Source organism: Gigantopelta aegis, chromosome 7 (assembly GCF_016097555.1).
Source record: "Gigantopelta aegis isolate Gae_Host chromosome 7, Gae_host_genome, whole genome shotgun sequence".
NCBI lineage: Eukaryota > Metazoa > Mollusca > Gastropoda > Neomphalida > Peltospiridae > Gigantopelta > Gigantopelta aegis.
The window spans coordinates 7,953,709-7,981,107 of record NC_054705.1 but is presented as its reverse complement, the minus strand read 5'-3'; the positions used below and the strand labels follow the sequence as shown (position 1 = coordinate 7,981,107).

The 27,399-nt window shown below is 41.2% G+C and overlaps 2 protein-coding genes across 2 annotated transcripts in view; both read left to right on the top strand.

Annotated features, from left to right (window-relative positions):
* Window positions 1–5,892, top strand: part of LOC121377475 (BTB/POZ domain-containing protein 2-like) — a 17,924-nt gene extending 12,032 nt beyond the window's left edge. Inside the window, exons 4-5 of the mRNA XM_041505484.1 lie at window positions 2,552–2,846; window positions 5,252–5,892. Coding sequence (XP_041361418.1) covers window positions 2,552–2,572 — 21 coding nt within the window. The 3' untranslated portion in view covers window positions 2,573–2,846; window positions 5,252–5,892. The remainder of the gene's footprint in view (window positions 1–2,551; window positions 2,847–5,251) is intronic.
* Window positions 2,587–27,399, top strand: LOC121377850 (BTB/POZ domain-containing protein 6-B-like). The gene is made up of 4 exons (XM_041505948.1): window positions 2,587–2,846; window positions 5,252–5,369; window positions 23,777–23,952; window positions 26,967–27,399. Exons 1-4 carry the CDS (start codon window positions 2,587–2,589, stop codon window positions 27,397–27,399), a joined length of 987 nt encoding a protein of 328 aa, XP_041361882.1.

Genomic DNA, 27,399 nt, shown 5'->3' with positions numbered 1-27,399 from the left:
AAAAGTAAGGTTACGTTTACTTCCTAATTGTAACTTGTACTGAGCAGGACGTCTCAGAGTTATAATAGTATCGACTGTGATTGAGTTCGTGGAGGGAGGACGGTTGGAAGGAAGAAGGCGGATGGGGGGGGGGGGGGGGTCGGTAGAGGTTCTGAATAAGTTGCTACCACCGACATAAGCGAACGGGACGTGGGGACTAGGGCCGTAGGAAAGATATCTGGAGGGAGCATAATCTCTAGTGGTGGGGCACATTAAAAAAAAGCATCTATACAGAATAGGACAAACAAACGTACATTTTCGTCCTCAGGTGGGGGCCACAAGACCTACGCCCCACCAAAACCCGCAGGTTCCTACGGGCAACTGACTACGTCTGTGACCGCCAACATTTGGTAATTCTGACATATAGTCATTAGAGGAAACCCGCTACATTTTTCCATTAGCAGCAAGGGATCTTTTTATATGCACCATCCTACAAACAGGGTAGTACATACCACGGCCTTTGATATACCAGTCGTGGTGCACTGGCTGGAAAGAGAAATAGCCCAATGGGCCCACCGACGGGGATCGATCTCATACCGACCGCGCATCGATCGAGCGCCTTACCACTTACCCGCCCCTCTATATATAGAGTAGAACAGGGGGCAATTGCCCATACGTCTGTGACCACCGACGTTTTTTCTTTGAAATATAACTGGAAAAAACGCCCACCAGGTTTCGACCACCTATTACTTTGGTCAAGTAATTTTGTCTTTAATTAATGTCAGCAGTCTTGTTTATCAACACAACCCTAATATTACATTAATTTTACAGGCCGACCCCATTAAAATTATGGATCTGTGCATGGACTTTACTGTAGTTTGTTTGATTGTTTGTTTTGTTTTACGACACTACTAGAGCACATTGATTCATTAATCATTGGCTATTGGATGTCAAACATTTGGTAATTCTGACATATAGTCATTAGAGAAAACCTGCTACATTTTTCCATTAGCAGCAAGGGATCTTTTATATGCACTTTCCTACATACAGGCAAGTACGTACCACGACTTTTGATATACTAGACGTGGTGCACTGGCTGGACCGAGAAATAACCCAATGGGCCTACCAACGGGGATCGATTCCAGACCGACCGTGCATCAGGCGAACGCTTTACTACTGGGCGCTACGCTCGACCGAATCCCCCCCCCCCCCCCACACACACACTCCCGGACATTACTATAATGATTATAATCAAGAACACCTCCCCCATTCCGCTCCAATGGAAATGCTATTTGGTTATATTGATGTGGGCCGTACCTATTATCTAGGGTTCAATGCGAGGGTTCCACCCCAGATTAATACAATAATAGCCCATTTTAAACTGCTCCTTTCGCCTACTTGGAGTAGATCGTCTATCACAGTGTCTTCATTTTTATTGATTGAACGCTTTTTATTGTACAAATAATAAAAGAATCGGTAACAAGTTTGACAACTTACGAGGTCCTCTTTTATACACACACACATTGTAATATACATGGCGATTATATTACATAACTGTATATTTAACTACAATTAAACAGCCAAGGATAATCAGAGAAAGGAAATATATTATATACAATGTACAAAAGAATACCATAAATGTAAATTTAGGGAATTAAGATATCTTGTATTTTAACCACTTTTTTATCGATTGGTGTGCAATTTACTATTGTGACTTTTATTTCCTATATTCCTAGACAACGAATTATCATCATTAATTGTGGGTACTTAAACGTCACAATACTATATAAAAATAAAATCCATATAAAAACATATTATATTTTAACGTCGTACCAACTCTCATAAAAATGATTGACATAAACAAATTATGGAAATAAATTTCTTAACATAAAATTGTACAGAGGGGTCGGACGTAGCCTAAAGGAAAAACATCCGCCTGACGCACGGTCGGTCTAGGATCGACCCCCGTCGGTGAGCTCATTGAGTTATTTCTCGTTCTAACCAGTGCACCACGACTGGTATATCAACGACCGTGGTATTTGCTACCATGTCTATGGAATGGTGCATATAAGAGATCCCTTGCTATTAATGAAAACATGTAGCGGTTTTTTCTCTCAGACTATATGTCAAAATTACCAATTGTTTAACATCCAATAACCGATGATTAATAAATCAATGTGATTTAGTAGTGTCGTTAAACAAGACAAACTTTTAAAAACAAATTGCACAGAGTATATAAGCTCACTTCTAATACAAGGGTGACGACGAAATCCTGGAAAAGTCGAGGTATGCAGTTTGGCCTGAAATAATCGAGAATGTATTACACAGACTAGAGACAGAAGTGCGGGGTCTTCACCTTGGCTGTTCAAGGGCGGCCATTATCAAAATGGGTAACATTTTGAAGCCAGGTTCTAAAGTTTAAACTTATTTTGTTTTGTTTAACGACACCATTACATCGCATAGCAAGGGACAGGACAGCACATAGTACATACTTTGATATACCAGTCGTGGGACGCTGGTTGGGGTGGGGAAAGAAACAAGGGCAAAATCTAATCCATCTGTGTCATTTCAGTTGATAGTCACAGTGTCGTAAAAGGAGATCTCGGAATGACGTCAGGAGGAGGAGTAAACGATGATTGGCAGACTCGAAAATCTCTAGCACAAACCAACCTGTACATGCTACAAAACAAGGTGGCCTGTGACGTCACGTTCCGCGTTGGCCCAACAAGGGAGATAATTGAAGCTCACAAGTTCATGCTGATCAGCCGCAGTCACGTGTTTGCCGCCATATTTACTGGTCCAATGGCTGAAATGGGCCAGGTGGATATCCCGGATGTTCCCGTCAACATTTTCAATCTGTTTCTCGGGTAAGTGATACATATACAGTTAAACTGTCATAATATCAAGTTCTGTACCGGCATCGGTGGCGTGGTGGTTAAGCTATCGGGCATAAGGCAGGTAGGTACAGGGTTCGCAGCCCGGTATCGGCTCCCACCCATAGTTTTAACGACTCCATAGGTAGGCGTAAGACCACTACAGCCTCATCTCTCTCACTAACCGCTAACAAATTAACCCCTAACTCACTCTACTGAACAGCCAGCCCAGATAGCTGAGGTGTGCCCAGAACAGCGCGGTTGAACCTTAATTGGAGATAAGCACGGAAAAAAGATGAAAGGAAGTGGTAACATCATCGGATTTAAGACATGCGTGTATTAAACGAGGTATCGCACACCACCACCACCACCACCACCACACACACATACTGAGCAGCAATACAGGAAGAAGGAAGGACGTGTTTTATTTAAGGACGCACTCAACACATTTTATTTACGGTTATATGTTGTCAGACATATAGTTACGGACTACACATATATTGAGAGAGAAAACTCGCTGTCACCACTTCATGGGCTACTCTTTTCGATTGATGGAATGCAACGGATATTTTATAGGAGCCATCCAACAGACAGAATAGCACATACCACGGCATTTGATATACCAGTCGTGGTGCACTGATTGGAACGAGAAATAGCCCATGGGTCTACCAAAGGGGATCGATCCTAGACCGACAGCAATACAGAGTTCTTTCATTAACCAGCAGTTACCACTAACTAATTACTGTCCTGGACAGACATCTTAGGTGTGGGAATTGGGTACCGAGTTGGATCTTAACACAGAAATCTAGTTAAAATAAATGAATAAACTTGTGTAGTGTTTATCTGATAATCTGACATTTCGTGAAGCAACGTTTGCAGTGAACTAGTCTGGTAGTGGCAGTCCTCATCGTGGCGGTGCACGAATGATAACGTCTCCAGTAAAGGATATCTTAGGTAGTAGCTGTCCTCCTAGACGAGGCACTAGTTTGAGATTCATAAAACCAACCATTAGTTTGCCAAATGCCCATGATGCATTGCGCAGAGATACTGCCCTGATCACGTATTATGGTTTTGTCGTGAAGATTGGAAAATAATCACCAGTAACTGTGTCCTTTTCGATATTTTTAATAGCCCAGGACCCATATTCACAAAAAAGTGTAAATTTACGTCTACGACTAGCACTTACGTGTGCCGTAGATTTACGTTTACGTGCAAGAAGCACCGTATTCTCGAAGACAGTCGTAAACGTAAACGTAACTTAGTTGGACGTAAATCTAAGATTGTAACTCTCTCAGCGAGAAATTAAAAAAAAGCATTAGAAACACCTGAAAGAAATGAAGAAGAAGAAGATGAAAAAAAACCCAACATTAATAATAAGTTATTAATTATGGCAGGTTTTAAAATTTTATGTGAAAACAGCTTATCAACAGACAAAGAAAAAAACACATACATCTGTCTATTGAGGTGTGAATTAGTAGGCTACAGTATTTAAAATACAGTTAATGTCAATAACAGCAACATACTGATAACTGTATATTGTGTTTGAACCACTTTGACTTTTATATTATATGGAAGGTAATTAAGTATTTCATTCTTAAGTAACTGTACACTGTATATTGTCTTGCTGTTCATACATTTAACAAAAACACATGTGTTGTGTTGAACAGGTGGAATTGTATGCATGGATACAATATCGTAGGTAACAAAATTGAAAGTTACTATTTCAAACGTAACAGAATCAAATGTCACCGGTTTTACTAGGGGAGGTAAAGAATATGCACTGGCAGAGCACGACATCTCGATGTTGGTCTTGCAACATCATTGTTTATCAGTTCAATGAGCTCGATGATACTGTTCCTAGGAAAGCGGTATTTGGAAATTAACTCAAAATCGTTACAGGAGTCTAAAACCTCCGTTCGATCACGAAAAATACGTTCTATCCGTGGGCGTTCCGCATCCCGAACTGCTTCGATTACTGCAAGTGCTGCCATTTTCCTCAAATAATGGCAAATAACTGCGATTGTGCTTGATTTATCATATGTACACGACTTACGTGCAGCGTTAGTTGTCACCGGAGGCACTCTTATATTTACGTGCAACTTTACACGTAACTTACGTTTACGATGTTTCGTGAATAGCTCTTCAGTCGTAGATTTACGTTTACGTGTAAAACTAGACTTACGATATTTTGTGAATATGGGTCCAGCTGTGCAACATTGAAACAATTACAACATTAGTGTATTGGCGTAACATTAACATACTAAAATCATGTTGCAACAAATTAAAATAAAAACAAAATGCATTTGTTCATTATTTCAAAAGTACTGGCATAAAAAGAAAAGAAAAAACGTTTTCTTTATATATATTATAATTCTAAATATTATGCGATATTTTGGCAGGTTTGTGTACACGGATGACGTCACATTGAGCTCTGATAACGTCATGCATCTGCTGTACCTGGCCAAAAAGTACAGCACAGGAAAGCTGGAAGATGTGTGCCTTGCGTGTGGTATTGGCGTATTACTCTTTACTGTATAGACTTGTTGTACGATACCAGAGGAACTGTTGGTATCAATGAACTGTAGACTTAATAAAAAACGCGTGTTGTGTGTATTATTTACTTATTACTCTTAAATGTATAAATATGTTATATGACACCAGAGGAACTGTTTGTATCAGTGAACTGTAGACTAAATAATATAAACTTGAGTTGTGTGTAGTATTGGCGTATTACTGCCAAATCAAATCCCACAGACGAAAATAGTAACATGTGGCTCCACTCTTGCTGACTGCTTGGATACAAAACATTGAACACCTTTATAATTGTAGTATAAGTATTATCCTCGTTATACAGCGCATAGTATATCCCTGCTATTCAAAAACTTATCTTTCTAACTTGAACTGGACCCAAAACGAATATTGTCTTGTTTAACGACGCCACTAGAACACATTGATTTATTAATCATCAGCTATTAGATGTCAAACATTTGGTAATTTTGACATTAGTCGCAGAGAGGAAACCCGATACATTTTTCCATTAGTAGCAAGGGATCGTTTATATGTACCATCCCACAGACAGGATGGCACATACCACGGTCGTTGATATAACAGTCGTGGTGCACTGGCTGGAACGAGAATTAACCCAATGGGCCCACCGATGGGGATCGATACCAAACCGACTCTGTATCAAGTGAGCGCTTTACCACTGGAATACGTCCCGCATATGGATCCAAAACGAGTTCAGAAGTTTTATAAGTTTGTCAGACTGTCGAATTGTTCACACTTTATTCAAATGTAAATATGTATTTCAAATGTAAAGATTTGCTTCTTTATCCAAATATTTGTTGCTGAGCTGTGTCATGTTTACTACTAGTATATCTGTTTTGAGTTTACATCTCTTCTTATTTCGAGTGTAGCAGTATATTCGACCATTCCGTATTCGAGCCAACGGGGTTCTTTAAACTTTCATTGATTCATTCAGGTTCAACTATAAACATGTATACACATTTTAATTAGCATGTTACCAAATGTATGGACATTTGCAAGTTATGTTTAATGGCACTGTATATACTGTGATTGTATTTGATCTTAAAAGTAATAAATAATTTTTTTTTAATTTTTTTTTTTATTGTTTTGTAAATATTGTTATTTTGTGAATATCGTAATTGCTCTCTCAATTTTTATCAGTAATGGAGAATGAACGCCAAAGTGTGAATTCGTGAAAAAATTATTAACGAACCCCATAGAGACGAATTAATTGTTTCTCACGAATTCATACTTTAGATTGCATTCTCCAACGTTGTTCATTAACGTTTTTACGTAGCTGCCAAATTAACTGATATTTACAATATTTAATGCAAAAATTACAGGAATATTTACAAAACGTATAACCCTAACCGACAGGATCATTCCGTGTCTAACCTAAACAATTCGATCAGCAAATTATCTACAGTGGATGGCCGGAATTAGTCGTGTTGCACGTGCTAAATGTATCATCTGTTATTTCCGATTTAGCATTCGACAATCGTCGTTGAGTTTCGCTTGAATACATTAGTATCACTAGTATCAGGTTTATAACGCTTAAATTGCATGTTCTTTTGATGATGCGATTGTGCAGCCTCGTGGCAGTGGGTGGCAGACATCAGTCGTGTTATACGCGCTAAACGTGTAATTTGTTATTTCCGATTTGGCCTCGTGGCAGTGGATGGCAGACATCAGTCGTGTTACACGCGCTAAACGTGAAATTTGTTATTTCCGATTCGGCCTCGTGGCAGTGGATGGCAGACATCAGTCGTGTTACACGCGCTAAACGTGTAATTTGTTATTTCCGATTTGGCCTCGTGGCAGTGGATGGCAGACATCAGTCGTGTTACACGCGCTAAACGTGTAATTAGTTATTTCCGATTTCGCCTCGTGGCAGTGGATGGCAGACATCAGTTGTGTTACACGCGCTAAACGTGTAATTTGTTATTTCCGATTTCGCCTCGAGGCAGTGGATGGCAGACATCAGTCGTGTTACACGCGCTAAACGTGTAATTTGTTATTACCGATTTGGCCTCGTGGCAGTGGATGGCAGACATAAGTCGTGTTACACGCGCCAAACGTGAAATTTGTTCCGATTTCCGATGGCAGAAATCAGTCGTGTTGGCCTCGTGACAGTGGATGGCAGACATCAGTCGTGTTACACGCGCTAAACGTGTAATTTGTTATTTCCGATTTGGCCTCGTGGCAGTGGATGGCAGACATCAGTCGTGTTACACGCGCTAAACGTGTAATCTGTTATTTCCGAATTGGCCTCGTGGCAGTGGATGGCAGACATCAGTCGTGTTACACGCGCTAAACGTGTAATTTGTTATTTCCGATTTGGCCTCGTGGCAGTGGATGGCAGACATCAGTCGTGTTACACGCGCTAAACGTGTAATTTGTTATTTCCGATTTGGCCTCGTGGCAGTGGATGGCAGACATCAGTCGTGTTACACGCGCTAAACGTGTAATTTGTTATTTCCGATTTGGCCTCGTGGCAGTGGATGGCAGACATCAGTCGTGTTACACGCGCTAAACGTGTAATTTGTTATTTCCGAATTGGCCTCGTGGCAGTGGATGGCAGACATCAGTCGTGTTACACGCGCTAAACGTGTAATCTGTTATTTCCGAATTGGCCTCGTGGCAGTGGATGGCAGACATCAGTCGTGTTACACGCGCTAAACGTGTAATTTGTTATTTCCGATTTGGCCTCGTGGCAGTGGATGGCAGACATCAGTCGTGTGTTACACGCGCTAAACGTGTAATTTGTTATTTCCGATTTGGCCTCGTGGCAGTGGATGGCAGACATCAGTCGTGTTACACGCGCCAAACGTGAAATTTGTTCTTTCCGATTTGGCCTCGTGGCAGTGGATGGCAGAAATCAGTCGTGTTACACGAGCCAAACGTGAAATTTGTTATTTCCGATTTGGCCTCGTGGCAGTGGTGGCAGACATCAGTCGTGTTACACGCGCTAAACGTGTAATTTGTTATTTCCGATTTGGCCTCGTGACAGTGGATGGCAGACATCAGTCGTGTTACACGCGCTAAACGTGTAATCTGTTATTTCCGAATTGGCCTCGTGGCAGTGGATGGCAGAAATCAGTCGTGTTACACGCGCCAAACGTGAAATTTGTTCTTTCCGATTTGGCCTCGTGGCAGTGGATGGCAGAAATCAGTCGTGTTACACGAGCCAAACGTGAAATTTGTTATTTCCGATTTGGCCTCGTGGCAGTAGGTGGCAGACATCAGTCGTGTTACACGCGCTAAACGTGTAATTTGTTATTTCCGATTTGGCCTCGTGACAGTGGATGGCAGACATCAGTCGTGTTACACGCGCTAAACGTGTAATCTGTTATTTCCGAATTGGCCTCGTGGCAGTGGATGGCAGAAATCAGTCGTGTTACACGCGCCAAACGTGAAATTTGTTCTTTCCGATTTGGCCTCGTGGCAGTGGATGGCAGAAATCAGTCGTGTTACACGAGCCAAACGTGAAATTTGTTATTTCCGATTTGGCCTCGTGGCAGTAGGTGGCAGACATCAGTCGTGTTACACGCGCTAAACGTGTAATTTGTTATTTCCGATTTGGCCTCGTGGCAGTGGATGGCAGACATCAGTCGTGTTACACGCGCTAAACGTGTAATCTGTTATTTCCGAATTGGCCTCGTGGCAGTGGATGGCAGACATCAGTCGTGTTACACGCGCTAAACGTGTAATTTGTTATTTCCGATTTTGCCTCGTGGTTATTTCCGATTTGGCCTCGTGGCAGTGGATGGCAGACATCAGTCGTGTTACACGCGCTAAACGTGTAATTTGTTATTTCCGATTTGGCCTCGTGGCAGTGGATGGCAGACATCAGTCGTGTTACACGCGCTAAACGTGTAATTTGTTATTTCCGACTTGGCCTCGTGGCAGTGGATGGCAGACATCAGTCGTGTTACACGCGCTAAACGTGTAATCTGTTATTTCCGATTTGGCCTCGTGTGACAGTGGATGGCAGACATCAGTCGTGTTACACGCGCTAAACGTGTAATTTGTTATTTCCGATTTGGCCTCGTGGCAGTGGATGGCAGACATCAGTCGTGTTACACGCGCTAAACGTGTAATTTGTTATTTCCGATTTGGCCTCGTGGCAGTGGATGGCAGACATCAGTCGTGTTACACGCGCTAAACGTGTAATTTGTTATTTCCGATTTGGCCTCGTGACAGTGGATGGCAGACATCAGTCGTGTTACACGCGCTAAACGTGTAATCTGTTATTTCCGAATTGGCCTCGTGGCAGTGGATGGCAGAAATTAGTCGTGTTACACGCGCTAAACGTGTAATCTGTTATTTCCGAATTGGCCTCGTGGCAGTGGATGGCAGACATCAGTCGTGTTATACGCGCTAAACGTGTAATTTGTTATTTCCGATTTTGCCTCGTGGCAGTGGATGGCAGACATCAGTCGTGTTACACGCGCTAAACGTGTAATTTGTTATTTCCGTTTTGTCCTTGCAGTGGATGGCAGACATCAGTCGTGTTACACGAGCTAAACGTGTAATTTGTTATTTCCGACTTGGCCTCGTGGCAGTGGATGGCAGACATCAGTCGTGTTACACGCGCTAAACGTGTAATCTGTTATTTCCGATTTGGCCTCGTGGCAGTGGATGGCAGACATCAGTCGTGTCAAACACGCTAAACGTGTAATTTGTTATTTCCGATTTGGCCTCGTTGCAGTGGATGGCAGACATCAGTCGTGTGAAACGCGCTAAACGTGTAATTTGTTATTTCCGATTTGGCCTCGTGGCAGTGGATGGCAGACATCAGTCGTGTTACACGTGCTAAACGTGTAATTTGTTATTTCCAATTTGGTCTCGTGGCAGTAGATGGCAGACATTAGTCGTATTACACGCGCTAAACGTGTAATCTGTTATTTCCCTTTTTTCTGATCGAGCATTCGGCAATCTTCGTTGTATTCCGCCTGAATACACTACTTTCACTAGTATCAGGTCTATAAATCTTAAATTACATGTTCTTTCGACGATGCAGTTGTATAGGCTGAAGTGTTGTTCTTGTTTACGATGAACAAGTTTAGTCAATTGTGGGTTCGAATTCCCAACTTGAACAAACACAAAAGTTCCAATTGCATTGTATTCAACTGTTAATTCTTTAAAAAATGATTTACAATAAGATCAATAGCTAAACGTGTAATTTGTATTTACTCCAGCCAAAGTCTAATCGATTCCCTTCGGTTGGCCTCGTGGCAGTGGATGGCAGACAGAATCACTGCCAAATAATTTGTTGGATTATGGATGGCAGACATCAGTCGTGTAGGATTTCAGATTGTTTTTCAGATTGAAGGTTTGGTATTTTATGATGAACCAAGTTATGTATACTGATTCAAGGAAACACACACCTACACACACACCAGAGTGACTCCAGCCAAAGTCTGATCGATTCCCTTCGGTGGGCCAATTGGGCTATTTCTCGTTCCAGTCAGAATGAATGAATGAATGAATGAATGAGTGTTATTTCCGTTTTGGCCTCGTGGCAGTGGATGGCAGACATCAGTCGTGTTACACGCGCCAAACGTGAAATTTGTTCTTTCCGATTTGGCCTCGTGACAGTGGATGGCAGACATCAGTCGTGTTACACGCGCTAAACGTGTAATCTGTTATTTCCGAATTGGCCTCGTGGCAGTGGATGGCAGACATCAGTCGTGTTACACACGCTAAACGTGTAATCTGTTATTTCCGAATTGGCCTCGTGGCAGTGGATGGCAGACATCAGTCGTGTTACACGCGCTAAACATGTAATTTGTTATTTCCGATTTCGCCTCGTGGCAGTGGATGGCAGACATCAGTCGTGTTACACGCGCTAAACGTGTAATTTGTTATTACCGATTTGGCCTCGTGGCAGTGGATGGCAGACATCAGTCGTGTTACACGCGCCAAACGTGAAATTTGTTCTTTCCGATTTGGCCTCGTGGCAGTGGATGGCAGAAATCAGTCGTGTTACACGAGCCAAACGTGAAATTTGTTATTTCCGATTTGGCCTCGTGGCAGTAGGTGGCAGACATCAGTCGTGTTACACGCGCTAAACGTGTAATTTGTTATTTCCGATTTGGCCTCGTGACAGTGGATGGCAGACATCAGTCGTGTTACACGCGCTAAACGTGTAATCTGTTATTTCCGAATTGGCCTCGTGGCAGTGGATGGCAGAAATCAGTCGTGTTACACGCGCCAAACGTGAAATTTGTTCTTTCCGATTTGGCCTCGTGGCAGTGGATGGCAGACATCAGTCGTGTTACACGCGCTAAACGTGTAATTTGTTATTTCCGATTTGGCCTCGTGGCAGTGGGTGGCAGACATCAGTCGTGTTACACGCGCTAAACGTGTAATTTGTTATTTCCAATTTGGTCTCGTGGCAGTAGATGGCAGACATTAGTCGTATTACACGCGCTAAACGTGTAATCTGTTATTTCCCTTTTTTCTGATCGAGCATTCGGCAATCTTCGTTGTATTCCGCCTGAATACACTACTTTCACTAGTATCAGGTCTATAAAGCTTAAATTACATGTTCTTTCGACGATGCAGTTGTATAGGCTGAAGTGTTGTTCTTGTTTACGATGTACAAGTTTAGTCAGTTGTGGGTTCGAATTCCCAACTTGAACAAACACAAAAGTTCCAATTGCATTGTATTCAACTGTTAATTCTTTAAAAAATGATTTACAATAAGATCAATAGTATTTCCTCACTGATATGGATTATCTGTAGGATTTCAGATTGTTTTTCAGATTGAAGGTTTGGTATTTTATGATGAACCAAGTTATGTATACTGATTCAAGGAAACACACACCAACACACACATCAGAGTGACTCCAGCCAAAGTCTGATCGATTCCCTTCGGTGGGCCAATTGGGCTATTTCTCGTTCCAGTCAGAATGAATGAATGAATGAATGAATGAATGAATGAATGAATGAATGAATGAATTAATTAATTAATTAACGAATTAATGTTTAGCGACACCCCAGCTCGCAAAATACATCGGCTAATAGGTGTCAGACAATGGTAAATGCAAACATAATTTGATGATCAACATCAATATAAAAATCGTTCCAGTCAGCGCACCACCACTTGCAATTTCTCGATCCAGCCAGTGCACCATGACTGGTACATCAAAGGCCGTGCTATGTGCTATCCTGTCTATGGGATGCCACATATAAAATATCCCTTGCTGCTATTAGAAAAGAGTAGCCCATGAAGTGGTGACAGCAAGTTTCCTCCCTCAATATCTCTGTGGTCTTTAACCATATATCTGACGCCATATAACCATAAATAAAATGTGTTGAGTGCTTCGTTAAATAAAAAAATTCCTTCCTTCACCACTTGCATATTAAGGGCCGTGGTATGTGCTGTCATGTCTGGGATGGTACATATATAAAATATTCCTTGCTAATAATGGAAAACTGTTGCGGGTTTCCTCTCTCAGATTTACCAAATGTTTGACATCCAGTAGGCGATGATTAATTAATCAATGTGCTCTAGTGGTGTTATTAAACAAAACAAGCTTTAATTTTATTTAAAAACAAAACAAAAACTGTCCATTGAGGCGTAGGACTATAGGTTATATGTTTGGCATCCATTAGCAGATGATTAATAAATGATTCATAAATAAATGTGCCCTAGTCATATTACTAAACAAAACAAACTTTTCATCCAAAGACACCATCCATGTTACCGGCCTCGGTGGCGTCGTGGCAGGCCATCGGTCTACAGGCTGGTAGGTACTGGGTTCGGATCCCAGTCGAGGCATGGGATTTTTAATCGAGATACCGACTCCAAACCCTGAGTGAGTGCTCCGCAAGGCTCAATGGGTAGGTGTAAACCACTTGCACCGACCAGTGATCCATAACTGGTTCAACAAAGGCCATGGTTTGTGCTATCCTGCCTGTGGGAAGCGCAAATAAAAGATCCCTTGCTGCCTGTCATAAAAAGAGTAGCCTATGTGGCGACAGCGGGTTTCCTCTAAAACAGTGTCAGAATGACCATATGTTTGACGTCCAATAGCCGATGATAAGATAAAAAATCAATGTGCTCTAGCGGCGTCGTTAAATAAAACAAACAAACAAACCATCCATGTTGTTATGACGTCACAGTGTTACTGACATCCATCCATATTATGACGATGTTTGTGGATGTAATGTAGTCTCGTATACAAATTTCTTTCCCTCGGTATACAAACAACTTCCACAGATCTGGACAATGCGTAGAGACCAAAAGTGAATCAAGACGCAGAATAACGGTATACAACTAATTTCCTCGGATATGGACAAAGTGTGGAGACTCGAAGTGAATCAAGACACAGAACAATGGAATACATCTAACTTCCACAGATGTGGACACTGTGTAGAGACTGAAAGTGAATACAGACCCAGAATAACTGTATACATCTAACTTCCTCTAATCTGGACACTGTGTATAAAAATCACCACTAGAGTTCATTGATATATTAATCATCGGCTATAGAATGCCAAACACATTTGGGTAATTTTTAACTCTTAGTCTTCAGAGGAAGGCCCATTAGCAAGAAGGATCTTTTATATGCGCTTTTCCACTGACAGGATGGCACATGCCAAGGCCTTTGTCGTGGTGCTCTGGTTGGAACGGGAATAATTCAGTAAGAGACTAGGCCCACCAAGGAAATGTACCACTAGATGCACGTGCAATAAGGTGCATTAGAAGTGCACTGAATTGTGTCTTTGTTTCTGTGAGATAGATGCACGTGCAATAAGGTGCATTAGAAGTGCACTGGATTGTGTCTTTGTTTCTGTGAGAAGTAAAGTGTTCACTGGAACCTTTATGCATGTGCTGTGGTGTTTGAAATCAACAAAGCATCTTGTATGATTGTATATGCCCCTATATAACGCATTTTCTTATCTTGTTGACCTATGCATTATTTCGCCTATGTCCAAGGAAAGTTTTCAACAATAAATTGGTGGCCTTATATTTTGTCTTTTTAAAGACTAGAGCACAATCGTCTGTCAATCATCGGCTAATGGCCGTCAGACATTTGGCACTTTTGACATGTAGTCTCAAAAAGGAACCCGCTACATTTTTCCATTAGTACTAAGGGATATTTTATATGAAACCTATCACAGTCAAGACAGCACATACCACGACCGTTGATATGCCAGTCCTGGTGTCCTGGCTGGATCGAGAAATAGTCCAATGGGCCCACCGACGGGGATCGATCACAATCAGTTAGAGTCGATCGCGAGCAGTTTACCACTGGGCCACGTCCCGCCTCCTCTGTATTACCAGTGCGTCCCTGGTGGAAAGAAAATAGATACACACCCCCTACAACCCTCCCCTAGAATCTGCCCCAGCATCTTGGTTATCTGCAGTTATTTAGATATGATGTAGCGTACTAGGTAGATAGTCACCCCCTACAACCCTCCCCTAGAATCTGCCCCAGCATCTTGGTTATCCTGCAGTTATTTAGATATGATGTAGCGTACTAGGTAGATAGTCACCCCCTACAACCCTCCCCTAGAATCTGCCCCAGCATCTTGGTTATCTGCAGTTATTTAGATATGATGTGTACTAGATAGATAGTCACTCCCTACAACCCTCCCCTAGAATCTGCCCCAGCATCTTGGTTATCTGCAGTTATTTAGATATGATGTAGCGTACTAGGTAGATAGTCACCCCCTACAACCCTCCCCTAGAATCTGCCCCAGCATCTTGGTTATCCGCAGTTATTTAGATATGATGTAGCGTACTAGGTAGATAGTCACCCCCTACAACCCTCCCCTAGAATCTGCCCCAGCATCTTGGTTATCCGTAGTTATTTAGATATGATGTAGCGTACTAGGTAGATAGTCACCCCCTACAACCCTCCCCTAGAATCTGCCCCAGCATCTTGGTTATCCGCAGTTATTTAGATATGATGTAGCGTACTAGGTAGATAGTCACCCCCTACAACCCTCCCCTAGAATCTGCCCCAGCATCTTGGTTATCCGCAGTTATTTAGATATGATGTAGCGTACTAGGTAGATAGTCACCCCCTACAACCCTCCCCTAGAATCTGCCCCAGCATCTTGGTTATCCGCAGTTATTTAGATATGATGTAGCGTACTAGGTAGATAGTCACCCCCTACAACCCTCCCCTAGAATCTGCCCCAGCATCTTGGTTATCCGCAGTTATTTAGATATGATGTAGCGTACTAGGTAGATAGTCACCCCCTACAACCCTCCCCTAGAATCTGCCCCAGAATCTTGGTTATCCCTAGAATCTGCCCCAGAATCTTGGTTATCCGTAGTTATTTAGATATGATGTAGCGTTAACAATGACTGAGCAATATGCTTATGAATATAGGTACTACATATAAACTATTACAATTATTTACCAGAACGGCCTCCATGAGGTGGGGAGGGTGGATGTTTAATCTTCACACGGACAATAGAGGGCGACGACAGCGTTTTATAATGTGTCGTGGTATATGTGTCAAGGTTCTTGCTTACTGTTTGGTGTGCATGCTACCAATGGCTGCTTGATGATGCGAAAATACAAATCCTCCTCACAAAAATATTGGTAACACGTCCACTACCCCCACCCCCACCCACCTTCCACCACACAGCAAAAACAACGTTTTACAATGGTGTATCATTGTTTGGAGTTCTTTCGTAGAAACCCTCGAACTCAATTATGTCGACTGTACTATCGCATTTCATAATAACATCTCTAGATACGTCTTTGATAGGGTTAACACCGCTTTATCAGTGTCACGCGACAACGTGAGTTTCGCAACGCCTCTTTCGGTGAGTCAGATTTACAGGTAGTAAGTTTTTAAAAACCCTTTATTGGTATAATTTTCTGTTATAAAAAATATATGTAGGTTGTTTTTGTCGAACACGATTCTACTTAATTAAGATACACTTCAGCAACGTTAAGTACACAGACCACAATTATTTAAGCCATATGTATCCATGTTGTATTAGTGGCTATAGTACTTTTATTAATATTAGTAGGTTTTACGTACATGGGACTAAAGAATATAAATAAAAGTCCACTCCCACAGTAACCAAGTAACAATACAATGTATAACCAATTAGCAATGCAATGTATAACCAAATAACAATATAATGTATTACAAATTAACAATACAGTGTATAACCAATTAACAATACAATGTATTACCAATTAACAATACAATGTATAACTAAGTAACCATACAATGTATCCCAACCCTTGAGGTATCAGGTCGCTTTTCACCCTAGCTTCATTGAAACATTGATTTTTCGTAAAATTTAAAGTTTATTTTGTTTAACATCTGAAGAGCACATTGATTTATTAATCAGCGGCAATATTTGGTATTTTAGGGGAAGCCCGCTACATTATTCCATTGCCATTAGGCAGCAAGGGATATCACAGACAGGATATCTTTTGATACACCGCGGCCTTTCATATGCCAGTTGTTGGGCGCTGATTGGGACTGGAACAAAAACAAACGCATAATGTGTCCACTGTGGTGATTGGATCCTACGAGTCAAGCAACTCACACGAGTGCTCTGCTCCTCGCACCTTGCGTATATTAGTAACTGCCAGTAACTTCTTTCTTTTGAAGTACTCTCCCGTGACGTATCCAGAATTCTATATTGGAAGGGGCAGAAAACAGCCACCCTTGTAAATCATATCGGTCTGCCTCTTCAGATCTCTCTCTCTCTCTCTCTCTCTCTCTCTCTCTCTCTCTCTCTCTCTCTCTCTCTCTCTCTCTCTCTCTCTCTCTCTCTCTCTCTCTCTGTCGAGTAGTCCCAATTTGCAGTTGGTATATGTTGACTGTGTGCAGTATCCAAAATTTTAGTTTTAAAGTGTGTGTTTTTTTAATGAACTTTGTGGAATTTTTTTTTTTTTTTTTTTTTTTTTTTTTTTAATCTATCAATTTAAATTAAATTGAACCAAAACAAAATCATATTCCTGCTTACTGCTATATTTCAATTGCAGAGAACACAATAAGGAGCACATTTCTTCTTGTTGTTCAGAAAAATGCCTGTAACTTTTAAAGTTATTGTAGAATTACTATTCCACTATTTGGAATAATTTGACGCGGATTGCCGCCTTTTGCAGCACCTGCAGTCTTCCGTTTCACAGGCTCCAATAGCCATACTTGGTATCAAATATTCTTGTTATTGCCTGTATACAATTTGACATATGTATTTAAATGCCATGTCAGTTTGAATGTCATGGTGAAAACAATTTTCGTCTGATAGGCATCAGACTAGAATTATCCACCCATTTGGTTGCGGAAACGAATGCGAGAAAATATAGTTTTCTTGTTATGTGATTAATCGCTGTGGAGCTGTTTTGTATGCTGAATTGTTGTACTGGGTTTGACAGGTAAGAGGATGCAGTTAGTGAATATGTGCACTTGGTTTACACTGGATACTGCATATTGTCCCCCACAGCACCTTGAAGTCATGCAACATTTGTGTAAAATGCACAGAAATGGGTGTGATTCGGCCCCTTAGCCCACGTGTGTTTGTTTACATTGATATAACGTGAAAAAGAGCTGGACAACAGGGGTCGTCCTTTTGAGTGTTCATTGGCCCCATGCAGGTAATGTTTCTTCTGAAATGTCAATGGCCCGGTGAAATTACGAAAAGTACTACAGCCACTGGGGCTACGTGTGAAAACATAGTGAAATTAATTGTGGTCTGAGGCCATCCGATGACAGGCATTTCCAAGAAACGAAACCGATACTAGAGCTCGTGACGGGTAAACCTAAACTCTTAAAGTTAGGTTTTTTTTATTTACTTCAACTCCTTAGAAAACATTTGAAGTATTACAACTGGATTAAAAGTGTAAATTTACTTCCTGGTTGTAACTTGTACTCACGGTTAGATTAGAACGGTATCGATCGTCGTTTTTTCGTAGAGGTGGTAGGTGCGGCGGAGAGGGTTTTCGGGAAGGGTTCGGACCCCGGTATAATTTTCAACCACTGAAGGCGCTGATTTAGGTTTTTTGTTGTTTTTTTGTTGTTTTTATTATTTTTCTGTTGTTTTGTAAAATTATATGGAATGTGAATTTTCAGCTTTTTATCTGATTATTTTGTGTTTTGGGGGGATTAAAATTATTTTTAAAATTTTACAAAATATGCCATTGAATTTGATCTGAAATACTGTAAAACAATTTATTGAGGTCAGCTGGGATGTAATTTTTCAGGTGGGTTTTTTTTTTTTTTAAATCAGATTTTAGCCTTTATAGTGTGTGTAAAATGATTTTTGTAATGTCACAACATAGACTGGAGTTGACCTGAAATGCTGGAAAATGACCTTTGTTCGTGTATAGTATAGATAGAGGTTGCAGCTCATTGTTTTAAAGTTATTTTATCTTTTTTAACAGAAATCTTACTGTAGTTTATTTGTTTTGGGGTTTTTTTACGACACAACTAGAGCTCATTGATTGATTAATCATTGGCTATTGGCTGTCAAACATTTGGTAATTCAGACATATAGTCATCAGAGAAAACCATTAGAAGCGAGGGGTCTTTTATATATGCACTTTCCCACAGACAGGAAAGTACACACCAAGGCCTTTGATATACCAGATGTGGTGCACTGGCTGGACCGAGAAATAGCCCCATGGGTCCACCGACGGGGATCGATCCCAGATCAACCAACATCAAGCGAACGCTTTGCCACTGGGAAGGAGGAGGAAGGAAACACATTCTATACAATGTACAAAAGAGGAAGAAGGAAATGTTTTATTTAACGACGCACTCAACACATTTTATTTACGGTTATATGGCGTCAGACATATGGTTATGGACCACACATATATTGAGAGAGGAAACCCGCAGTCGCCACTGCATGGGCTACTCTTTTTCGAGTAACAGCAATGGATCTTTTATATGCACCATCGTACATACAGGGTAGTACATACCACGGTCTTTGATATACCAGTCGTTGCGCACTGGCTGGAACGAGAAATGGCCTATTGGAATCGATCCCAGACCGACCACGCATCGCACGATCGCTGTACCACTGGGCTACGTCTCGCCCACATTTACAAAAGAATACCATAAATGTAAATTTATGTAAATTAAAATATCTTATATTTTAACCACTTGTTTGGTGATTGTGTGATTACATATTGCGTGGTGTGCAATTTACTATTGTGACTTTAATTACCTATATTCATAGACAACGATTTATCTTTAATTGCGGGTGTTTAAACGTCACAAATGGCGAATATCGATCGATGATCATTGACTGTTATTTACAATAGTAAAATCGAGATAGTGGTTGTGACACACCAGTTTGTGTATTCAAATAATTCAATTGGTCAAGCACGTGGTCAGCAAAACAAACAACTGATAATTATCGTAAATAATTTAATGCCAAAGAAATACATTTTTTATCGGTAGCCCAACTTAAATTAGTAGCATACTATTTAAAGTTGAAAGCAAATTAGATTTACATTTACCTGATAGTAATGGTAGTGAAAATGGTGAATCGGTAGCAATGTTGAAGCTACTAAGATTAGAATATAAACGTGCTGAAAGGCAAAAACAAAATAGTGAAGCTGAAATGTTTCGTCATGGAAAAGTCAGAAATGTGTTATGAAGAAAACCACAGGCAGAGGGAATGGGAAAGTGTCCAAAGACAGTTATAACGGGATATTATGTTAGCAAAAGAGTCAAATTTTGACCCAATTAAAATATGAGAATGGTTCCTGAATGTCATGAACACCATGCTATGAGTACTTTGTCAGCTTTGAGAAAATAGCTGCAAATGTGGGTTGGCCTAAGCGATATTGAATGTCTGTATTGAAAGGGAAAGCACAGTTGGCGTCTTCTGCTTATGAAGACGTGCCATCGAGGCATACCGGCAAACATTCAGAAAGAAAGAAATGGCAAATGCAGCAGAAACTGTAAATTTAGAGGATCAAAATATCTAGTACTTTAACATCTTATTTGTTGATTGTTTGATTACATATTGCTTGGTGTGCAACTTATTATTACGACTTTCAATTACCTATATTCCTAGACAACGAATTATCTTTAATTGTGGGTGCTTAAAGAAAGAAAGAAAGAAATGTTTAATTTAACGACACACTCAACACATTTTATTTACGGTTATATGGCGTCAGACATATGGTTAAGGACCACACATATATTGAGAGATGAAACCCGCTGTCGCCACTTTGTGGGCTACTCTTTTTGATTAGCAGCAAGGGATCTTTTATATGCACCATCCCACATACAGTGTAGTACATACCACAGCCTTTGATATACCATTCGTGGTGCACTGGCTGGAACGACAAATAGCCCAATGGGCCCACCGACGAGAATCGATCCCAGACGGACTGCGCATCGAGCTAGCGCTTTACCATTGGACCACGTCCCGCCCCCGGGTGCTTAAACGTCACAATACTGTATAAAAGTAAAATTCATACAAAAACGTATTAACTTTAAAAGTCATACCAACTCTCATAAAAGTATTGCCATAAACAAATTATGGAAATAAATTACTTCACATAAAATTGTATAGAGGGGCGGGACGTAACCCAATGGTAAAGCGTCCGCCTGATGCACGGTCGATCTAGGATCGACCCCCGTCGGTGAGCCCATTGAGCTATTTCTCGTTCCAGCCAGTGCACCACGACTGGTATGTCAAAGTGTGTGGTATTTCCTACCCTATCTCTGGAATGGTGCATATAAAAGATCCCTTGTTACTAATAAAACAAATGTAGCGGGTTTCCTCTCAGACTATATATCAAAATTACCATTTGTTTAACATCCAATAACCGACGATTAATAAATGAATGTGTTCTAGTAGTGTCGTTAAACAAGACAACTTTTAAAAACAAATTATACAGAGTATTTAAGCTCATTTATAATATACTCTGTCAAAAAAAGAAACTCATAGGTGATAGGGAAAGAAGAAAAGTGTTTGATTTTACAAAATATCGTGGGGTTTTTTGTACAATGTTGATGCATGACCATGTTTCTTAATGTTCCTGGAATGGAATAGCATGCCCAAATGCACCCTAAAACAAATTTAACGCACGTTGTGGCACGTTTTGCGACAATTGCAGGAAATCGGCGTGAAATGGTAAGATTTTGGCGAATACACGTGAAACTCGGGGAAATGATTGGGGAATTGATAGGTATTTAAAGCTGCAATGCTCGCAATGATGCCTCATTTCCATTTCGACGTAGACGAGTTAAACGATGCCAAGATTAAGCCTGCCGAATCGAAATATTGCAATAGGCCGCCTCCAGTTAGATGAATCACAGTCCGCATTCGCACGCCACATGAACGTCCATCAGAGCACCATTTCACGTCTCTGGGACAGGTACCAGAAGTTTCAATCAGCTCAAGACCGGCCCCGAAGTGGAAGACCTCCCATAACAACTGCAGCACAAGGTCGCTACATCCGGGTTCTGCGCTTGCTTTGCCGAACTGCCACGGCAACGAACATTGCTGGACACATACCTGCTTTGAGAAGGGTGTCTGCACAAACCATTCGGAACCGACTTCGAGAAGCTGGTTTACGGGCTAGGAGACCGTATGTTCGCCCCGTCCTGCGATGTCAACATCGACTTTTACGTGTTCTCTGGTGCACAAATGTACAGGGGTGGAACTTGGGAAACTGGCAGCGAGTATGATTCAGCGACGAGTCACGTTTTCTTCTACAGCGACGTGATGGACGACAACTGTACGCTATCGGGATGAAATTCGTTGCCGTTACATGCTTCCCATTTTGGATCGACAGAGAGAACTCTTTCAGCAGGACAATGCCAGGCCGCATACGGACCGTGTAACAATGGATTTCCTACATAATGAGGACATGGATGTGCTGCCATGGCCATCAAGGTCGCCAGATCTCAACCCCAACGAAATGGACAGACGTGTACGCCAGCGTGATCCGGAGCCTCAGACCCTTCCGCAACTGTCACATGCACTGCAGGAAGAATAGGCCAGGAGTCCACGTGTTCGGATTCAGAGACTCATTCAGTCTATGCCAAGGAGATGTCTCGCAGTGATTGCTGCTGTTGGTGGCCACACAAGGTACTGATTTCAGCGCCCTCGTGCGACGCTGTTTGGTGACGAAAACACCTCCACTGCCGTCAGTCCATAGCAAGAAGATTGTCACATACTCATGTCAAATTTGACTGTGGTACGATCATAAATAACGAAATTATGCCACTTTGTATTAAGGAGAATATTTCGCCTATGCGTTTCTGAGTATACATGGGTTAGGACAATATACTGTAAAAGTCGAGGTATGCAGTTTGGCCTGAAGTAATCGATAATGTAGGACACAGACTGTAAAAGTCGAGGTATGCAGTTTGGCCTGAAGTAATCGATAATGTAGAACACAGACTGTAAAAGTCGAGGTATGCAGTTTGGCCTGAAGTAATCGATAATGTAGGAACACAGACTGTAAAAGTCGAGGTATGCAGTTTGGCCAGATAATGTGGACTGTAAAAAGTAAGTTTCGTAATCGATAATGTAGTACATAGACTGTAAAAGTCGGGGTATGCAGTTTGGCATGAAGTAATCGATAATGCAGAGAACACAGACTGTAAAAGTCGAGGTATGCAGTTTGGCCTGAAGTAATCGATAATGTAGAACACAGACTGTAAAAGTCGAGGTATGCAGTTTGGCCTGAAGTAATCGATAATGTAGTACACAGACTGTAAAAGTCGAGGTATGCAGTTTGACCTGAAGTAATCGATAATGTAGTACACAGACTGTAAAAGTCGAGGTATGCAGTTTGGCCTGAAGTAATCGATAATGTAGTACACAGACTGTAAAAGTCGAGGTATGCAGTTTGGGCTGAAGTAATCGATAATGTAGAGAACACAGACTGTAAAGTCGAGGTATGCAGTTTGGCCTGAAGTAATCGATAATGTAGAACACAGACTGTAAAAGTCGAGGTATGCAGTTTGGCCTGAAGTAATCGATAATGTAGAACACAGACTGTAAAAGTCGAGGCATACAGTTTGGCCGGAAGTAATCGATAATGTAGTACACAAGACTAAAGACAGAAGTGTGGGGTCTTCATCTTGGCTGTTCAAGGGTCATTATCAAAATGGGTAACATTTTCGGTACAGGTTCTAAAGTTTAAACTTAGTTTGTGTTGCTTAACGACACAATTGCATCACATAGCAAGGGACAGGACAGCATATACCACATACTTTGATATACCAGTCGTGGGACGCTGGTTGGGATGGGGAAAGAAACAAGGGCAAAATTTAATCCATCTGTGTCATTTCAGTTGACAGTCAGTATCGTAAAAGGAGATCTCGGAATGACGTCAGGAGAAGGAGGACATTATTTAGGAGTAAACGATGATTGGCAGACTCGAAACTCTCTAGCAGAAACCAACCTGTACATGTTATAAAACAAGGTGGCCTGTGACGTCACGTTCCGCGTTGGCCCAACAAGGGAGATAATTGAAGCTCACAAGTCCATGCTGATCAGCCGCAGTCACGTGTTTGCCGCTATGTTTACTGATCCAATGGCTGAAATGGGCCAGGTGGATATCCCGGATGTTGGCGTCAACATTTTCAATCTGTTTCTCAGGTAAATGATAAATATACAGTTAAACTGTCATGATATCAAATTCTGTACTGGCCTCGGTGGTGGGGTGGTTAAGCTATCGGACATAAGGATGATAAGTACAGGGTTTGCAGCCCGGTATCGGCTCCCACCCATAGCGAGTTTTAACGACTCAATAGGTAGGCGTAAGACCACTAAACCCTCTTCTCTCTCACTAACCACTAACAAACTAACCCCTAACTCACTCTACTGGACAGGCAGCCCAGATAGCTGAGGTGTGCCCAGAACAGCGTGGTTGAACCTTAATTGGACATAAGCACGAAAATAAGTTAAAAGGAAATGTGTAGTAGTAAAATCATCGGATTTAGAAAAAGAAAGAAATGTTTTATTTAACGACGCACTCAACACATTTTATTTACGGTTATATGGCGTCAGACATATGGTTAAGGACCACACAGATTTTGAGAGGAAACCCGCTGTCGCCACTACATGGGCTACTCTTCCGATTAGCAGCAAGGGATCTTTTATTTGCGCTTCCCACAGGCAGGATAGCACAAACCATGGCCTTTGTTGAACCAGTTATGGATCACTGGTCGGTGCAAGTGGTTTACACCTACCCACTGAGCCTTGCGGAGCACTCACTCAGGGTTTGGAGTCGGTATCTGGATTAAAAATCCCATGCCTCGACTGGGATCCGAACCCAGTACCTACCAGCCTGTAGACCGATGGCCTGCCACGACGCCACCGAGGCCGGTCATCGGATTTAAGACATACAGGTATTAAACAAGGTATCACCCACCACCACCACCACACACACCCATACTGAGCAGCAATACAGGAAGATGGAAGGAAGGAAATGTTTTATTTACAGACGCACTCAACACATTTTATTTACGGTTATATGGCGTCGGACATATGGTTAAGGACTACACAGATATAGCGAGAGGAAACCCGCTGTCGCAACTTCACGGGCTAATCTTTTTTTTATTAGCAGAAATGGATCTTTTATATGCACCATCCCACATACAGAATAGCACATACCACGGCCTTTGATATACCAGTCATGGTGCACTGGCTGAACGAAAAATAGCCCAGTGGGTCCACCAACGGGGATCGATCCTAGACCGACAACAATACAGAGTTCTCTCACTAACCTGCGGTTACTACTGACTAATCAGTCCTGGACAGACATCTCAGGTGTGAGAATTGGGTACCGATTAGTACATGCTCATTGGATCTTAACACACAAATCGAGTTAAAATAAATAAATAAACTTGTGTAGTGTTTATCTGATAATCTGACATTTCGTGAAGCAACGTTTGCAGTGAACTAGTCTGGTAGTGGCAGTCCTCATCGTGGCGGTGCAGGAATGATAACATCTCCAGTAAATGATCGCTTAGGCAGTGGCTGTCCTAGATGAGGCACTAGTTTGAGGTTCATGAAATCAACCACTAGTTTGTCAAATGCCCATGTTGCATTGTGCAGAGATACTGCCCTGATCACGTATTAATGAATGAATGAATGAATGAATGTTTAACGACACCCCAGCACGAAAAATACATCGGCTATTGGGTGTCAAACTACGGTAATGGAAACAAACAAGGTGATGATCAACATCAATATAAAAATTCAAGATATAAATAAAAACAGTGTAAAGAACTGTGCAAAAATACCAATACAAATATCACAGATAAGATACTGACTTTTACTCTAAACTTCAATTTGTGCTGTATTGGCCATTTTCAAAGAGAATGTTACACCCCTGCACCACGGTGAGGTTACAGCACACGCAGGGGTGATCACGTATTTTGATATTTTTAATAGCTCAGTTGCGCAACACTGAAACAATTACAACATTAATGTCTGGCCAACATTAACGTACTAAATTGAAGTTTTAAAACAAACAGTTTATCGTGTTAAAAAAAGAAAAAGAAGAAGAAAGAGAATGCATTAGCTCATTATTTCAAAAGAACTTGCATAAAAATGTTTGTTTTCTTTAAGGACACCAGTAGAGCACATTCATGCATTAACAATCGGCTCAATCGTGATAATGTAAACACAGTCATAGAGACGACACCCGCCACACGTTTCCATTAGTAGCAAGGGATCTTTCATATGTACCTTCCCACAGACAGGATAGCACATACCATGACCGTTGATATATCACAGATAACTTACATTGTACCACTGGTACTTTATCAATGCTATTCAGTATACTGATGATGGCCAAAGCAATGCAAAATCGTGTTATAGACTTAGTTTACATAGTTTATATCTTCCTCACTATATATATATATATATATATATATTTATATATAGATATAGAGAGAGAGAGAGAGAGAGAGAGAGAGAGAGAGAGAGAGAGAGAGAGAGAGAGAGAGAGAGAGAGAGAGAGAGATGGGGGGGGGGGTTATTACCAGAGTCTCTGGCGAGCATAATACATTATTTTTATTCCTAATATATGATATTGACGATACCGAAATACACGAGGGTAATAATCTCTTTATCATATAAGCTCAAGCTTAATACAACGTGTTTTTGTAAACTGTACAAGCAACTTTAATTCCAGTCCGCCATTTCTAGATATTCAAATGACGTAAGAATATGTGGCGCGGTGTATTTTTGAATGGAAATGACGTCAAACTCGAATGACGTCATTTTGGATGTCCTTACATCAAAATAAAGTTATGCCTAACGTTTTTTGTTTTCTGAACGCTGGATAGCTTTCAGTGTCAAATTGCCATTGAAATGTTTTAATTTGATGACTATGAATGCATACGTCAATCATGGAGTGTAACCCAAGCACGTTTGCTTAAATGTCAATAAACCTAGTGCCGAGACCTCGACTAATTTATCAAATTCTTAAAGTATGTGATCTGAAAAATATCACATACTTTGATTGCACTCAAAATGTAAGATAGTATATGACAATATGTATATATTATAATTTTAAATATTATTCGATATTTTTAGCAGGTTTGTGTACACGAATAACGAAACAACTCAGATTATGAACTAACATAAATTATTTTTGGCAGATTCTTGTACACGGACTACATCAAAGTAAACTCAGATAGCGTCATACATCTGCTGTATCTGGCCAAAAAGTACTGCACAGGGAAGCTGGAGGATATGTGTCTCGAATTTCTTAAAACATCCCTAAACGCCAACAATGTCTGCACTATTCTGGAACAAGCCAAATTCTTTAACGAGGATGAGCTACATGACAAGTCTATGTCGTATATCTTGGAAAACGGAAAGTTGACTTTGGAGTCACATGATTTTCTTACCTTATTACAGAAGTCTGTACTGGATATTGTGAAGTCTGATACCTCCAAGCAGACGAGAAAGAAGTATTCCAGGCTGCCTTGGAACTTAGAACACCACTTGGAGACATCGTCCAGTAAATCCGCTTCCCCCTTCTGGACAGGGAGTTCTTTGTCGAGTCGGTTCGCCCGAGCGGCATGCTGA